The 19,051-nt window shown below is 35.1% G+C and overlaps 1 protein-coding gene across 1 annotated transcript in view; it reads left to right on the top strand.

Annotated features, from left to right (window-relative positions):
• DTWD2 (DTW domain containing 2) overlaps positions 1–13,702 on the top strand; it is a 105,036-nt gene extending 91,334 nt beyond the window's left edge. Inside the window, exons 5-6 of the mRNA XM_021701971.1 lie at positions 6,975–7,103; positions 12,821–13,702. Coding sequence (XP_021557646.1) covers positions 6,975–7,103; positions 12,821–12,991 — 300 coding nt within the window. The 3' untranslated portion in view covers positions 12,992–13,702. The remainder of the gene's footprint in view (positions 1–6,974; positions 7,104–12,820) is intronic.
• Positions 13,703–19,051: the final 5,349 nt, after the last annotated feature.

The following is a 19,051-nucleotide window of genomic DNA, read 5'->3' as shown; positions in this document are numbered from 1 at the left end:
TATATATATATATATATATATATATATATACCACATCTTCTTTATCCATTCATCTGTCGATGGACAGATGATGGCACTTTTTAATGATGCTTAGATCACATACTTCAAAGGTGAAAGAGTAAAAACCTAGTATTTTCCTTGTCTATAAATAATAAATTGAGTGAAAATATTTCTTTCTTTTTTTTTTTTTTTACAGGCTTCTAACTAGGAATATTTTATTTACCTGGCAAAGTGGCTTATACTTTTCTGGTATTCAGTAAAACCTCTTTCTTTTTCTTCTTCTTTCTTCTGTTTCTAAGGCTACTTTTTCTCTACCTATTGTAAAAGTTGACTTCTGGCTCTGGCCTAAATTCCATCTCATTTCACACCCTTGGCCAGGTTGTTCATCTGGCTGTATAGCAGTAAATCGGAGAGCTGCACACCTGTTCATTAGATTGTGAAGAAAGCATTGTGAATCACCACCACCACTCTCCAGATTCACATCAGCAGCCTCAGTGCAACCACCCTCCTCACCCTCTTGGCCTGTAGGGACTGCTTACATGTTGCTAAACACTTCTTAGAGACTAGCTCCTTAAAGCACAGTCATCCCCTGAAGTTGTTAATGTTTTAGGCTCTGAGGGTTCAAGAAACTTTTTGGAGGTCATACAGCTATTATGTAGATTTAAATTTAGGTGTGTCTAACTCCCCATCTCATGCTTTTAGTTGTGCCTTCGGCCTCCCAATTCATACACACTATTTTAATTCAAAGTTACAGAAGAAGCAAATGTTTTTAATTAATAAAATGCACAATTTAACTCAGTAAATTTTAAAATAAATGTCTTAGGTGGCAAACAAACTTATGAAGTAATAGTATAATATGTGCTTTATTTCACACCTAGGCTAATTTATGATTCATTTTTCTATAGCCATTTACCAAGCTGTGATGGCTTTTGAAACAGATAGAACTGCTAATTGTTAAATGAAGTTTATCTTTGGTGAAAAATGTTTAACTAGCAAGGCATTCTAAAATTGATTATTATTTAGGTAAGACTAGTTCATTCGTCAGTTCCTCATTTCCTGAATAAGTTTCTGATTTAAATTTCTTGATAAAGGATATAAACTGATAGAAACCTAATATGAAAGAATGCATATCTGTAAGCATATTTAAGTTGGGCATTTTGAGTTTCAGTGGATATTACAAAAGTTAGTTTCTGTAGCACTTGTTCAACAGAGACTTGTCTTTAGTAACTGCTGTTGGAAAAAATAGGAATCGGGACAGCAGAAAGTAATGCAAAGACTTGTAATCTATAGTGATTTTCTTTTTTGGCATTGTTGCATGGCATAAAGTTTTGTTAATTTACCAAAATCACTTTAAGGTTATTATCGCCAATAATCTTAAGGAATTTTTGTTTTCATACCTCCATTAATTCTATTTTTAAAAGAGGAGGCTTAGAAATTCAAATAAAATTTTGTTTTATTTAATTATGAGAGATTATTATATTTCAGTATTACTTTAAACTTTAGGATAATTCTGTGAATTAAAAAATTTTTGAAAAATAGTCACACCTAAGAACAAGGAGATCTAAAGATTACTTCCAATTCTGTGATTCCATGAATCTTTGTGTTTGTACTTTGCTTCTGGATATATTTCCATACTCACAGTTCCCAGTGACTTCAGATATGGCTAAATTGGGAGGCTAGTGAAAGACAGTGGTAGATTAAATATTTTTATTAACAAGATAAACCAGTGATCAAGATATTTGGCTAAATATTTCACTCAGAATTTTAATTTTGTATCATTTAGAGTTGCTTAAAATTGAAATTTGTAAGTGCTTAATTTTTAGGCTTATCAATTGCGTATTGCATTTTTTTAGAAAGTTTTTGTATTTTGAAGCATTAACACATAACTTTATTTCTCATTTTGATGTATAACAAAGTGCTAAATTTTAAACCAAATCTATTCTACAAGTGTGGTGGTTTTTTTGTTTTGAAAATTTTGGAAATAGGTTTTCCCATAGAAGTTCTGTTGTAAAAGGACGTTTCTCAGGCCAACTCAGAAAAAAAATAAACTTGAACAATCAAGTATTTAGGAAGTAGCACTAATATTACCATTTTATCTATAGCTAATGCCCATTTCAATTTTATTTTCATCAAATTTTCTGAGTTTTAACATTAGTCCTGGAATTTGATGAGCATTGGGTGTTATACACGACTGATGAATTATTGAACACTACATCTGAAACTAATGATGTACTATATATTGGCTAATTGAATTTAAATTAAAAAAAAGAAAGAGAATTTTGCAGGCTTCAGAGTGTGGCAGGGTTGGAGCAAGGCATGGATGCTGTTATTTATGAGTAACTTTCATACTTGTGTGGGAGAAGACCCTTTCTTTTATATCATTATTTTAAAACCATGTTCAGAAGAACCCTAAAATTCTTGAGGGGTGCCTCAGTTTTGCTTTCCACAAGAATAGCTTTGTTTTTATTTGTTTCATGTGTTGAGGTTTGCCTAACCTTTAATGATTAGCTTGGTGATAGAGTTCTGCTCTTTGAATAAGACTTTATAGATTCGTGTGTCTGCTTTTCCATACCTGATTTTAGAACCTTGAGTCAGTTACTTCACCCTCTGAGCTTTCGTTTTGTCCTCAGTACAATGGAGATCATAACAGTACTTACTTCATAGGGTCCCTGTGAGTATTAAAAGTGACAATACGTGTGCATTATCTGGAAGGGCATTTAGTGTCCAGTAAGTGCATGAAAGTGAACATAAGTGGCTAAGTCTGTGTTAGAACTGGCAGCTGTCTGATGCCAAAGTTAGACTCTTACCACTATTAAATCATACTGTTGAATTAAACTGAGGGAATGAAAGGAATGAAGTGGATTGAAAGATTGAGGCGAGGAGAAAAGATTTAGTGCCTCTCTTTCAGAGGTTCGCTCGCAGGCTCAGACGATGAATCTTGCTTCTGGAAGGTCATAGAAGAAAGGCTGCTGAAGAAAGGAGGGTTTTTATGTGTGTCTTCCAGTGGTGAAGACTTGAGGATGCTACTGAAAGGGAGTTTATTTCAGCCTATTCTAGACTAGAGTTGTTTCAGGAAACAACTGTAAAGTAGATTGCTTTTCCTAGAAACCTGTAACAAGGAGGCTGATCAAGTGATTAGAAACTCTTGTGACTCTTAATAACTGAGAAGCACAATAGTTTTATATAGTAACGAAACTTGGCTTAAAATAGCCCGAGTACAGATAACAAGTAATTGCAATCAAATTATAAAAATAAAACATTTGTGGGACCTGGAGGTATGTATTAAAATTTTAATTTTGAGATCTTTTTTTAGTTTATTTTGTTTGACAAAAGAATTAACTAATTTATATTACAGTAAATTATTTAAAAATGCTTATGTTATATTATGCAGACAAGCCATGGCATCTTCTTGCCTTGGATATTTACTTATTTTGTGGCCCTAAATGCCATTACTAAACCACTGTACATACATGTTATGTCACCCAGATTTTTAATGGCATGTCACTTGTGACAAAAACAGCTAAAGATATGCTAGGAAGGAGACATTTGAAAAAGCCCCTTTTAAAGGCATCTAACAGCGATCATCATCATCAGGCTATTACCTGGTGTTCTTGTATATTAAAGATATATTTAAGATTTAATGGAAGAGAAGAAAGGAAGGCGTTATAACAAAAGAGTTTCCAGGAATTCAAATTTTAGCCAATTCAGAGAATCATTGGAATCTGATGCTAAATCTAGAAATAAGACCTGGAAGAGTTGGCTGTTTCTAAAATGGGAGTTATCTTATAGGCTCACAATTCATACCAGTATAATTCTAAACCAACCACTGATTTTCCTGTTCCTAAAGAAGTTACATCAAGAGCAGTCAAACAAACCCAAAGAGAACCAGCTTCCAAAGAGATCAAAATTACTGAAGCATTCTTTGAGTCATCATGACTTCTAATATTTGGAAATTAAGTTTCTATATAATAATTATATGTCCATATTATAACAGTTACATGATATTTTAATTATGTTATGATATATAATTATAGTTAGTTATATTACATATAATCTTAGGATTGATTGCTAAAATGTTTAACACCATCAGGTCCATCTATATGATTTTTATAGGTGAGAAGGAACTGAGAAGTGAAAGGACTTGATTGAGATTAATTGATTAGCTATTGTCAGGTTTGATATAATAACCCTGGTCTTTCAATAGAGCCTCATACTTTAGTCAGATATTAATTTTTTCTTTTATTAGAATGGTTATTTTTGCCTTGGATTTTCCTGAACTTTTAAGACAAGGCACTTTCTTTTTTTTTTTTTTTTAAATGTTTTATTTATTTATTCATGAGAGTCAGAGAGAGAGAGAGAGAGGCAGAGGCAGAGGGAGAAGCAGGCTCCCCGCCTAGCCGCCTAGCAAGGAGCCCAATGCGGGACTCGATCCCAGGACCCTGGGATCATGACCTGAGCCGAAGGCAGACGCTTAACCATCTGAGCCACCCAGGCGCCCCTAGACAAGGCACTTTCTGACAAATTATTTATTATGATGCTTGTGGCTTTTCAAGAAGATGGATCAACAGGATTTCTTTTTGTTCTTGCTCATTTACTCACTGAATCAGCAGTGGTGAAGGTGATACAGCACAAAAACATAATAGAAGATTGCATTAACATGCTCTAATAACATGTATGTTGATAATATGACAGGTCTTAGTTATTTACGCCTTTAGCATATATGGTTACTGGATAAATCCTGGAGAGATGATTTGTGAAGGACATTCTGAAGTCTTCTAACATTTGGTAAATTTCAAAGTTTTGAGATTTCATACAGCCTTGTGGGCCACAGTAAGAAGTAAAACTCCTCACTGAAGTATCAAACTTTTTTTATTTTTTAAATATTATTTTATTTTGTCTTTTTAAAAACTTCTTTTTTAAAAATCAAATTTGTTCCGGGGAGCCTGGGTGGCACCATCAGTTAAGCCTCTGACTCTTGTTTTCAGCTCATATCGTGATCTCAGTATTGTGAGATCGGGCCCTGAGTTTTAGTTGTAATCAGATATTTATTATCAGTTCCTCCAGTGATGGACTTGAGTGCTGAAAGCAGTAGCTTGTTATACTCTGTTTTCTAGTTGACCTGATGCCATATCAAAGCTATTAGTAATTACAGTTAATCAACATTATGAATTACTCTGACAGTTTATGTAATTGTAGGCTTTCTTTTTATCATTACACGTTTCTGAACCATTTTCCTCCATCTCTTTCCCTCCCTGCAACTATTTTCCGTCTTTTACATTGGTAGAAATGCAGAATAATTTTAATATGATTATTTCTAAAACATTATTAAATATGCTTTAAAGGATGTTTTCCAAACCTAAATACATTCTGTAGTAAATCTTTAATGATGCCTGCTTTGCTTTTCTCCCTTCCTCTCTCTCCCATCCTCCCCCTTTCCCCCGCCTTCCACTTTCTGAGGATAGCAAGGATACAAGTTGTAGGGAATTCTTTAAACAAAATGCATTCAGAGTAGAAGAACCATATTTCTCATCATGGGGGGACTGCATAAGAAACAAAGGAAGAGGGGCACCTGGGTGGCTCAGTCAGTTAAGTGTCTGCCTTCGGCTCAGGTCATGATCCCAGGGTCCTGGGATCGAGTCCCACATCGGGCTCCCTGCTCAGTGGGGAACCTGCTTCTCCTTCTGCCTGCTGCTTCCCCTGCTTGTGTTCTCTCTCTCTCTCTCTCTGACAAATAAATAAATAAAATCTTAAAAAAAAAAGAAAAGAAAGGAAGAAGGGGACTGAGGGGCAAGGTTCCATGGATGGGAGAGTTTTAATGCTTTAAAGGAATGAGAGACTCATGGAACTTCAGAGATATTAGAAAATGAGAGAGAACACCTGATTTTATTAAGTTGCTATGTGTTAAGACTTAGACACCACTACTTCATTCCACTTGCTTACGTATTTATGAATAAAAACTGAAATTCTCATCTACCCACACATTTTTAACTGTGATACTATAAAGACTGTGGACTAGGAATATGGCTTTATGAGTGTAAGATTACTTGAGTTTCATTTAATTAAAATAGGAATCAAAAGGCCAGAATGTTGACATTTGATTTTCTTTTGCCTTTCTCATGTCCAACTCGGTGCCATTTAGCAGGTCTCAATCACTTGCCCCCATGCAGACATACACCTGTCAGTTTATATTAAGAAATGATGGAAGACTAAACCATTAAAAAACAAACAAACAAGAAAACCAACTGTCAATTCTCCAAAGTGATTAAATTCTTTTCACTTCCACTGCAGTGTCTGAGGGTTTCCTTTGCTCCATATTCTCTCCATTTGGTGGTGGTAGTCTTTTTGATTTTAACTGTTCTAGGGAGTGTGAAATGTTATCTCACTGTGATTTTAATTTGCATTCAGTCATGTTAAGCACTCTTATATGTGCCTATTTGCCTTTCTTATATTTTCTTTTGTGAGGTGTCTTTTCATGCTTGTGCCTGCTGGGAAGGGGTTATTAGTCTTTTTACTTATGATGTGTAGGAATTTGCATGTATTCTGCATATATTTTCAATGTCAGATATATGTATAACTGTCCTCTTTGACTAACAGTAACAATAACCGAAGGATATTATGTATGGAAGATATTGACACATTTAATACATTTTTTTTAAGATTTATTTATTTTAGAGAGAGAGAGAGAGACAGTGTGAGTGGGGTGGGAGGGAGGGACAGAAGGCGGGGGAGAGAGAGAATCTCAAGCAGACTCCCTGCTGAGTGTGGAGCCCGACATGGGGCTCAATCTCATGATCCTGAGATCATGACCTAAGCCGAAATCAAGAGCTGGACGCTTACCCGACTGACCCATTGAGCATGCCCGAGTACATTTAATACTTCTAAACTGGCAATTTTGGAAGGGAATTAGCAGTTAAAACACAGACTTTATAACTTTGAATTTAAAACAAAAATTATATCCTGTTATTCCGTTTCAGGTGCAGTTAAAAACGAGCATTTCTAGCCAGTATGTAATTCGGACGCAACCAACTAATAGGTGCCTTTCTACACTGGAATGTGCAGCTGCAGCTCTTTCCATTTTGGAGAAAAATAATTACATACAAGAGGTATGTCTTTGGAAAGTTATATAGTTTTTGAAAGTAAGCAGTTTGGTTAGATTTTATCTAGAAAATTTAGAAATGCATAGCTTGTAAAATTTGCAGCTCAGGTGTCAAATTGAATGTATCTGTGATAGAAATTTGTGTGCATTTATAACCTTCTTTCCCCCTCTGGTGTTTTTGTGTGTTAGTTTAGCATCCAGATTGCATTATTTAAATATTCATTCTAAGCTGTGCAAACATTTGTAATAAGCTAAATTGCGTTTAAGTAGCACGACATTAAATACAGGGTTTTTTGGTTAGATTTTTCTTTTATTATTTTGTATTTCTCTTTTAGCATTTTGTGTTTTCTTGTACACAGCTTTTTTCTTTTAAAAGAATATTTTACAACAACTTTTTTTTTTTTTTTTGCATTGGTGGTTTTATTTGAGAAGGTGTATACCAACTTTCTGTTTATCTTAGTCACCACTTGGCTTGGAGTATAAAAAAGATAATTTTTTGAGAAAAAAACGCCTGCAGAATATGAAAAGGTTATAACCTGCAATCATCATTTTATTTAATTTCCATGAAAGCCTGGTGATTTCATATATAATTAATAATCATCAGTAAAGAATAGTGTTCATTGAGCTCACAAACATCTCAGTTTTTTGGAACATGTAGGAAACTTTACACTTAAGGCAAAAGAAAAAAGAACAGCAAAATAAGACTTAAATTGTTAAGAGTTTTTTAATCACTGAAGATTTTTGATAAATAAAACTCAAGAAGAACAGTCAGAGGATAATGAGCATAACCAAATGGAGTTTTATAACTCCTCTTTCTGACACACATACACACACATACACAGTTCTCATTCCTGCCTTCTTTCTGTCTCTCATTATATGCTGTGGGTACTATGATAAGAGGATGCCGTAGCCATGAAGGAAATTTCAGTAATGGACAAAAGCTCAGGTCAGAGTAACTGGATTGGTTACCAAGAAAAAGAACCAAAGACGTCCAGAGCAGGGAGAGTTAAAGAATGCCAGAAGCAAGCCTTGAATTGCCTTTACCCTCTCCCCCTACCCTAAGCTATGGGAAATGTCAGAGTTGGAGGCTTTTCTTTTGAAAGTAGTAGGCTTTCATGAGTAGGCTTTTTTGTGTGTGTATCTGTGTAAGTAAACTTCGTTTTGGGTCTAGGCAATTTCTCTTTCTCTGTTCTCTCTCCTTTGAGAAAGAAAAAAATTTCTTGAGGGACCATAAATCTTTCTCCCAAATGACCAGACAGTGTTTTCTGACTTTTCTCCCTCTGCTCTAACCTTATTACCTGTTACCATGTATCTAGCTATCAACATAGCACTTTATATACCCCTGTACTTGTTTTCTATTTTGTTTATATGTTCTTGGGCAAAAGTAATATACGCTTTTTAGGCATCTTAAAAGAAAGATGAAACTGAGCGCTATTATTTAAACTTGCTTTCTATACAGTCTGTGTATTTTCCTTTTCATTGATTTAAAACTCAATGATCAGCTGACATCAGACCAAGGACCCATTAAAAGCTCAAATCTTGAGGGAAAAATGTAATATTCTTTGGCTGTGGATTTGAAACTTTATTTCCTTTCCTTCTTTGGGGTTTTGAAAAGAATCGTCTATGGACCTACATCTCTTATTTCTACATCGGAATAGGATCTTTACTTCAATTCTGAACAGAAGCTTTAACGTTGGTAGTGGTGGTGATTTAATAATGTCGTTGTAATACAATAGGGCTAGGGGTTTTGATCATTTTTGTACTACTGCTCCTTCCTTCCAGTTTCATAAGATCCGTGATTCTGGTATTAGTTAATGTACCATTCCAGCAGGAAGCTTATCGTATGCTCTGAGTATAATATCCAACAACAGGCAAAGTTCAAGATACAGAATGGCAACAGGATCCATCCTGTCTTCAGCTTTTGTTACTGTTGTCTGTGGGTCAAACGGCACACGAAATCCCAAAGTAATAGTGAGGTCCTACAGTTCTCTTTCTGTTTGCTTTGATCACCAGGAGTAGTCATACTTCAGTGGCCAGGAGACGAAAAAGTGTGTTTGACAATGTGTGATTTGGGAGGTGCTGATAAGATTCTTGGCTGCAGCATGAGCAGAAGAAATGCATAATGGAACATCCCAAGTTGCTTATTATTATAGCTGGCAGAAAAAAGTTAGCTTTCTCAGTGGGGGAATCCCAAGTCCAGCCTGTTCGAATCTAGCTACAATTTAAAAAAATGTATCAGTTCTTTCCCTTGAGAAATACAATTACCGTCTGTTCTGAATGTAGGTGTTTTCTCTCTTTCCTGAGGAGGAAAGCTATGACATACATATTTCCCCCAGTAACCCTTTATTAGGGGCCACCTAATGAAACGGTAAGGCAATGGGGCAGAGTAGTAATTTTTCATCTGGCTTTATTCTATCCTGGTAGGTAGGGCTCCTCAAAATAAAGAACTTGGCATGGAATAGCCTTCTTAGTCTGCTGATTCATCCTTGTCCTTTATGAAAAAAGCTAAAAGCTAGCAGCTTTTCAAACACTCACAGTAGCTCAGGGTGAGCTTTGAAGCAGGTTTGAATTAAACCCCGTCACTTATCATCATCATTTTTTGCCCGTGAGCAATTCATATAATCTCCTTGTGCATGTTTACTTATCTATAATGTACCAAAAATAGTTACCTCTTAGTACTATTGTGAGAATTGAGTGGAATAATGTGTGTTAATTGCCTGACACCAGGAACTCAAGGAGAATTAATCCCCTTGTTCTTCCTTGTCTCCCCAATTCTTGCCAATAAATTGACAACAGTTTTGAACTGAAGATTGGTGATTTTCATTCAGCTATTGTAATATTTACCAGGGCTTTTCACACGTTGGAAGTCTTGAGCTTAGGGATCTTTTTTGTAATAGAACCTTTTCTACTTAGGAGGTTTATCTTATGAGCCTGTATAGGTAGATGGGGTAAAGCTTTGTGCACAGCCGAAGTGCCTTAGCTCTCTGCTCGACAACAGTAGCTGGTCAGTAAGGGTCCCTTGAGAACTGTCACTTTATACCTGCAGACAAAGGATTTACAAAACACTGATTCCCCCCCAAATAAACTTTTAGAAATGAACTTATTTTGAAAGTGGAAGATTTTGGATTTTCATTGTTCCTCTGAACCAGTCTGTTTCTCCTGTAGCTTCACATTGCCTCAAATATGATGTTGTTAGTTTGTACAGAAGCATTGTCATTTATTATCACGTGGTGCGCTTATCCCCTTAGTGTAACCTAATAATGACCCTTTAAGGCTGACATTATTTCCCTCAGAAAATGGCAGGGAGAAGTTACATGACTTACCTGGGAACACGTAGCTAGTAATGATCACACCCGTCAAGATAGGCTAGCTGCGGCTGCGAAATCAGAATGGCGTAACACGGCAGAGGTTTATGTGCCTGTCACACTGGCTGTGCTGTGGGATCGCTGGGGCTGGGCTGGCGTGGGGGTGGGCATGGTTGTGCTTGCTGCAGTCACTTAGGGGCCCAGGCTGGTGGAGGCACCATCTAAATATGTCATTCTCCCTCCATCAAGGAAGGCATAAAGGGAGGTGGTAAGTCATACATTCCTTTAAAGCTTCTGTCCAGAGGTGACACACAGTATTCATGCTCACATTTCATTAACCAAAGCAAGTGATATGGCCGACCTAATTTCAAAGATGGACACTGGCGTGCTTGGAACAGCCCTACTGAGTACCACAGAGATGGGGTGGGGATCTAATCTAGATCTCTCTCCACAACTCACTCTCTTAATTACCTCAGGAAACTGATAGAATCTTATTTTCAGGAGGTAAACGTTGGAGGCCCTTACCAATAGGAATATTAGTATTCTGTCCATCAAGAATCTAATAAATGTCATACATAGCAACGGAAACTTCCATTGTCTCAGTCTATATGTAGTCCTAGGTATGTTTTCTAGGGATGATGTTTCAGGATCCAGTCAGTCTGTGTTGACTCTGTAAAGAAATACATAGTTATTTCCACATTCCCTCTCTTATTTGAAGAAGTTAAAAGAAATCATGATAGCATATATAAGGGGCTTTCTACGATAATGGTGTGCAGAGTTTTTCCGAGAAGTTTGTCTCTTTCCCATTGGTGTGTGTTAGGGATTACATTTGGTTACATATAACAGAGTGGTCACTGCAGTGGCTGAACAGGGTATATACTGGCTTTTTCTCCTGGATGTAAGAAATGCTGAGGTGAGCAGCCCAGGGCTAGGGATCTCTTCTGTCTTTCTGTCCATCATCAGATGTATTTGACTTTAATCTTCATGTTGAGTGCATTGTAGTCACATGATGGTTGTCCCACCTCTAACAGTCCTATTCCAGGCAAGAAGAAAGTGCAGAAGCCTCTGCCTCCTGAGTCTGTCCCATTGTAAAGAGTATCTCTGGAAGCCCCCACAAGAACCTCCACATATATATCATTATATGGACCATGTCGGTAGCCAGTTAACAATCCTAGCTGGATACACTGCCACCTTGAATAACATTTTGGATTTTTTTTAATAAGGAAGAAAAGAATAAATACGGAGAAGGAAATGCTGGTGACAGTGTCTAAGAGTTTGGTGTCAAACTAGAGCTTATGTTAAGCTCTGCTGACACTCATGTTGTGTATGAGGGAGAATACATTTTCACATAGACGTTGTGAAATTTTGGTAGTTAAATCTGTCAGTTTTTTCCTTTGTTCCTTTTATTTCTAAAAAACAGTTTGCTTACTCAAGTTGGCGATTGTTATTTGAGAGATTTAGATCAGGGGTCTCAGGCCCAAGGAAAGAATCTGACTCAAAATATGTTTTAAACATGTGACAGAGTGGGAATTTTTTTTTTTTAATTTTTGAACTTGAAAAACTTCAGGTCGGGCATGTGCTCTAGTTGTGTTTTAACCTCCACCGTTCTTTGTTATCATATGGGTCTACCCACTGTACATGTTTATGTTATATGACTGGCCCTGTAAGTATTTGGATTTAGACAGGTACATATATAGTTAGAATTATTTCAAATGCACCAAAACTGGGATATCTAACTTGTATGTGGTCCCTGGACCAATGTGAGAGAATTAGTAAACCGCTTACCCATTGCCGCCATCATCTGATTGTTCTCAGGCAGCAGGAAACGTGCATCATTCTGTGATTGAAACTGAATTAAGGGCACCTAGGTGGCTCAGTCGGTTGATTTTGGCTCAGGTCATGATCTCAGGGTCATGGGCTCGAGCCCCATGTCGGGCTCCCTGCTCACTGGGGAGTCTGCTTCTCCCTCTCTCTCTCTGTTCCTCCCCCACTTGTGCTCTCCTCTTTCTCTCTCTCAAATAAATAAATAAATAAAATCTTAAAAAAAAAAAAGAAACTGAATTAACTAATTTGTATCTAAAGGTCTCTTTTACTCTGTTACACATTAAATTATTATAATGCAACAGTTTTTTGAGGTGTTTGAATATGTTAATGTGTAAAACTAAATTTGGACTTTATCATCTCTATGGAAAATTAGCTACTTGTGTCTTTTTACTGGAATTCCTTAGCACTATGTAAGGTATGAATTAAAAGAAATTTATATTTAGAAATCATCACATATTTAGTAGAGTGTCTATTACTTTTCATAGTTAAAAGCCAATAATAGTAAAAAGAAACATAATAATCCCTGTTTCTGAAGAGAAAGCTAGATACAATATGATTTGTTACACTATTTTAGTATCTTTTTTTATCTTCACAGACTTTGCTTCGTCCTCTTCAAGCTTTATGCTCTTTCCAGCTTCAGCATGGTGCTCAAATTCGCCTCAGCAAGGAACACCTTCTGAAAAATGGATTATATCCTAAGCCAATGCCAAAGAACAAACGCAAACTCAGGAGAATGGAACTGTTAATGAACAGTGTTAAAATTTAGTACAGTTGTTTTGTGGTGCTAGTTATTTTGTCTTCCGCTGACAAGACCAGGTTGAGTTTTCAGAAAATTTAAATCTGTGGGTTTTTGACTGCTAAAGAGTGAGAGTTGCATACTAAACTTGCCCAGAAGAAGGAAGTAAACCAAATAGCCATAAAAAAGCAAACAAACACAAAAATTTCACAGACTCCATTAAAAGCAAGGTTTCATAGTGTGTTTGTTTTAAAAAATGTGCCTCTAATACATTTTTTCAGATCCATTGTTTGAAATGTGATTAATTGTTGAGTGAGGTTAGAAGTTCTTTTTTTATAAAATAGAAAGAAATTATTGTACCTGATTGTGGCAGTATTGTTTTCATTAATGTGTATACATAGTTAGGTGTAGACCTTTAATTGAGGGCACTTACATCAATAACCAATCTTGAGCATAAACTTTATAGTTTGTAATAAGTAACAAAAATAATGATCATAAGTAGTTTAGATTGAGTTAATTTATTTCATAGGATACTATAACAGAATATGGAAACTAAATATATTCTTTAGGGACTAAACTTGAACTCAGCTTTATGATTTAAGTGTTTTATTAATTGCCCGAATTTTTTGGTATTAAGGTATAATTGGAATATAAGATTATATTAGTTTCAGGTGTACACCATAATGATTCAGTCTTTATATACATTGCAAAATAATCATCACATGATCAGTCTAGTTAACATCCCTCACCATACATATTTACAAAATTTTTTTCTTGTAATGAGAACTTTTAAGATATACTTTCTTAGCAACTTTGCAATATGCAATATTTGCAGTTTTGTAGAATTATGAACTATAGTCACCATGTTTTATATTACATCGCATGACTTATTTATTTTAGTTTATTTTAGTAGTTTGTTCCTTTTGACCCCATTCACCCATTTGCCCACCATTCACCCTCTGCCTCCAGCAACCACCAGTCTATACTCTGTATGAGCTTCTTTGTTTTTTGTTGTTTTTAAAGATTCTGCATAAAAATGATATCAAATGATATTTATCTTTCTCTTTGTGACTTATTTCACTGAGCGTTAAGCCTTCCAGGTCCATCCATGTTGTCACAAATGGCAAGATCTCATTCTTTTTTTATGGCTGAATAATAATCCAGTGTGTGTGTGTGTGTGTGTGTGTGTGTGTGTGTGTGTATACACCACATTTTCTTTATTCATCCACTGATGGCTGTTTAGGTTATTTCCATATCTTGGCTATTGTAAATAATGCTGCACTGAGCATAGAGGTGCATCCTTTCAAGTTAGTCTTTTTGTTTTCTTTGGCTAAATACCCAGAGATGGAATTACTAGCTCATATGATAGTTCTATTTTTTACTTTTTGAGGAACCTCCATACTGTTTTCCACAGTGGCTGCACTACTTTGCATTCCCTCCCACAGTGCATGAGGGTTCCCCTTTCTCCACATCTTCCGTGTCAGCCCTTGTTATTTCTTGTCTTTTTTGACACTTAGCCATTCTGACAAGTGTGAGGTGATATCTCTTTGTGGTTTTGATTTGTATTTCCCTGATGATGAGTGATAGTGATCATCTTCTCATGCACCTGTTGGCCATCTGGATGTCTTTAGAAAAATGTCTATTCAGATCCTCTGCATGTTTTGGGGTTTTTTTTGCCCATTTTTTAAATCAAATTGTGTTGTTTTTTTTTTCTATTGAATTATATGAGTTCCTTGTATATTTTTGTTATTAACCCCTTATCTGATATCTGCTTTGCAAATATTTTCTCCCATTCCATAGGTTGCCTTTTCATTTGTTGATGGTTTCCTTTGTTGTGCAGAAGCTTTTTAGTTTGATGTAGTCCTACTTGTTTATTTTTACTTTTGTTGCTTGTGCTTTTGGTGTCTGATTAAAAAAAATCATTGCTAAGATTGAGGTCAAGGAACTTACCACCTTTGTTTTTTGTCTTGTTTTATGGGTTTCACATCTTATATTCAAGTTTTTAATCTATTTTGAATTAATTTTTGTGTGTGGTATAAAATAGTGGTCCGGTTTCATTCTCTTGCTTGTGACTGTAGCTTTTCCCAACATCATTTATTGAAGAGACTGTCCATTCCCCAGTGTATATTCTTGGTTCCTTTGTCATAAATCATAAATCAATTGATCATGCATGTGTGGGTTTATTTTTGGGTCCTGATGTGTTCCATGGGTATATTTATGTGTTTTTATGTCAATACCATACTGTCTTTGTAACTATAACTTTGCAGTGTGCTTTGAAATCAGGGAGTGTGATGGCTCCCTCTTTGTTTTTCTTTCTCGAGTTTGCTTTGGCTCTTTGGGGTCTTTTATGGCTCCTTATAAATTGCAGGATTGTTTGTTCTTTATCTATGAAAAATGCCATTGGAATATTGATATGGATTGCACTGAATCTGAAGATTGTTTTGGGTAGTAGTCCAAATTTTGAAAGAGGTGCATGTAATTTTGACACAGCATGCATTTTTATTTGTAATCACTCTGGGTAAGTTTAGATTTTTCAGTATTCATCTAATAGGTTTATTGACTGTGATATACTAGTCATTTTTGAAGTTTTCACATAGAAATAATTGAAATAGAATATAATACAACTGTAATCTCAAGAACATATTTTTATAACTAGGGCTATTTAAATCTCTTTTGGTGGCAAAATCTTTCAATTTCAGAGATTAAATTTCCCCCACCCTCTTGGGAAAATATTTACGAACATCTTATATAGTATTAGAGACATGTATGTAATATATATTTATATCTAACTTAAATCTACTGCAGTTGCATTCACATATTGGCAAGAAGAGGGGATTTTGTTTTGTTATTTATTTATGACTTCTGAGTGTTCTGTATCCAGTGTTAAGTTGTAAGGAAAAGCTAAACTTGTGATTTAAAAGTAAGCTTGTTATATATATGTGTGTATGTGTGATACGTGAATGGTTATTTCTGACTGTTTTCATACTTTTTAAAATTTTTGACCTGGATTAGACTCTTCTTAAAAGCTTTAATCGTAGTCATAATTAGAATGCTCATGAATGTTTGGGGAAACTATGCAGAAAATATTTTAAAATACTAAACAAAAGTTAGATTTCTGTCTTGTTTTACTGATTTTTTTTTGGATTTAAACCCAAGTTAGCTCATTTATAATCTAAGACACCTACTATCAAATGACTAGGTATGATAGAAAAGAAATAATAATAATAATGTGTAATGGTTTCCTAACAAATGGATTAAAAATCATCTTACAGTAATTTTTTTCAGGTTAAAAATTAAATTTTGCAAATTTTTTAATCCATTATTATTGCCTTTTTAAAAAAGAAATTACTATATAAGATACCATATAAATCTTTAAATTGTACTTCAATTTATGTTGTTTTTTTAGAACGATTACTAACTACAGCATTTTGGGGTAATTTTTGAACCCTTACAAAAGCTTAAAATTTAGTATTTTTGGAAATGTATAAAAATTTTTAAAGAAAGTATAGTTTTCCAGATTATTTTACTGACCTCTTAAATTATTTTATTAATTTTTTATTTTTACTGACCTCTTGACAAGGTGATTTCACTTAATCTTCTCTGGTATTCACTGCTTCTTCAGTCACTTGCTCCCATTAGGCAGTTTTAAAAGCTATTATTAATAGTTTTAGTTATTAAAAATACTCAGTGTATAGTATTATATGAAGATTTTAACAGAAAAATGTACCTGGCTTTTAAAAGTATTTTTTTTTTATTATAGTAGTTGTCTTTTTAATTCAGATGCTTTATATTTGCTTGATTTGCCTGGAGTAGTTCCTGTTTTTATGGATTTATAGCTGATAGTAGCCTTTACTTGCACCTTCCAACTGCACTTTGATGTTGTGTAGATTGTTTTGTGAATTGTTATTTGAACCATGTAACTTAGAGGATAGATTTCTTTATACACAAGGTGATCATGCGTTTTGTCAGCCCAGTGGGTTGGGTTGAAAATCATCATGTAATTAGTGGTGTTATTTTCCGTTTCTGGCCTATGTGAGTATAAAGGGTTGAGAGCTACAGTACATGAAGCAAGTCACAGTGCTTGGCAGATTTCTCTAGGTTGGATTACAAGAATTTTTATGTGGAACATGAGAGTTATATTAAGGAAAATTATGTTCCCCTATTTTAAGACTCACACCCAACTTTCCATGACCATTACAACGTTAGAGTTTTTCCCCAAGATTTTGGAAGGAGCAAGCTCCTCACTACCACCATTGTTAGTGAATTATATGGAAGAACACTTCTACATAACTTCTTCAGTTTGTTCATCGCATATTCCCATTTACTGCCCTAAATTGACTCTTTAAAAAAATGTGATTGGGTTGTTAGACAATCCTTTCCATTGAATGTTGCTGAATTTCGGGGAAGTAAATTGTTGACCCTTGGATACAATTGTCATTGATATAGAAGTAAATGTTATTGATGCCCTAAGTAAAAAAAAAAAAAAAAACCTAGATTTGTCTTGGTGAACTCACAAGTTTTATGTAATGAGCCTTTTACTATATAGATTTATTCCTTAAAAATAGGTATGAGTGGATATCCTCATAGGTAAATAATACTGTGGTTTAGATGTAATGAAACTTTGCATTTAATTGTATCCCATAGCATAGAATGAATCACTACCTCTTAATTTTCTCAATCTAAATTTTTATTTACTGGATTTGCTTAGCATTTCTCCTTCCTTTTTCTTTTTTTTCAGCCTTATTGAGGTGTCACTGACAAATAAAATGTACACAATGATTTGATGCACATATGCATTGTAAAAGGATTCTCCTCATCAAGTTGATTAACACATCCACCACCTCACTGTGTGTGTGTGTGTGTGTGTGTGTGTGTGAGAGAGAGAACATTGAAGTTCTACTGTCTTCGTAAATTTCAGTTATACAGTCCAGTGTTATCAGCTATAACCACCATGTTCTCCCTTCTTTTTCCTCAGACTTTCTTCTTCCCGTGCTCTTCCTCTCCCTCCTCACTCTCACTGTCCTCTCTCCTTTTCTGCTATCCTTATCCTGTCTACTAGTTTTTCTGTGTGTACAAATTATTTGTGTATCCTTGCATAAGTCGTTTTCTTATAAAAGATTCTGTAGTGGTCTTAACATGTTATAATTTTATATTTAAAATTTGTGCAGGAAATCAGGCAGTGCTCTATGACTTACTCTGTGCTGATGACTTGCCTCCCTTACTCTACTAAAAAAAAAGCATACTAGAGAAAGATGTAATTATTTATTAGTCTTTAATAATTGTTCACTTGAATCAACAAATAATTTTTTAAAGAAACTTTTTAATATTGGAATTTTTAAAAAACTGAGGTAGATATGCTTTGAATAAGAAACTCTAATTTAGTTTTCTTAAAGCTATGTTAAGAAATTAAAACATTCTTATTTATTCACTTATTTTAATTGAGGTATAAATGACATATAACATTAAATAGTTTCAGGTGTACAACATAGTGATTTGGGGGCGCCTGGGTGGCTCAGTTGGTTAAGCAACTGCCTTCGGCTCAGGTCATGATCCTGGAGTCCTGGGATCGAGTCCCGCATCGGGCTCCCTGCTCGGCGAGGAGCCTGCTTCTCCCTCTGACCCTGCCCCCTCTCATGTACGCTCTCTCAAATGAATAAATAAATCTTTAAAAACAACAACAACAACATAGTGATTTGGTAGATATTTGTGTACACCATGAAATGATCACCACAATAAGCCTAGTTATCATTTGTTATCATATGAAGTTATAAAATTTTTTATTCTTGTCATGAGAACTTTTAAGATTTACTCTCTTGGCAACATTCAAATATGCAATGCAGTATTTTTTTACTATAGTCACTATGCTGTACATTATATTCCCATGACTTATTTATTTTATAACTGGAAGTTTGTATCTCTTGAACCCTGTCACCCATTTTGCCTCCTTCTCCCCACTGCCCCGCAACCTCCATTCTATTCTCTATGTGTTTGTTTTGTTTTGTGTGTTTGTTTCTTAGGTTCCGCATATAAGTGATATGTGATATTTGTCTTTCTTTCTTTGGCTTATTTCATTTAATGTATTACCCTCAA

This window comes from Neomonachus schauinslandi, chromosome 7 (genome assembly GCF_002201575.2).
Source record: "Neomonachus schauinslandi chromosome 7, ASM220157v2, whole genome shotgun sequence".
Taxonomy (NCBI): Eukaryota; Metazoa; Chordata; class Mammalia; order Carnivora; family Phocidae; genus Neomonachus; species Neomonachus schauinslandi.
Note: the sequence above shows the minus strand (reverse complement) of the source record. Positions and strands in the feature narration are given on the sequence as shown.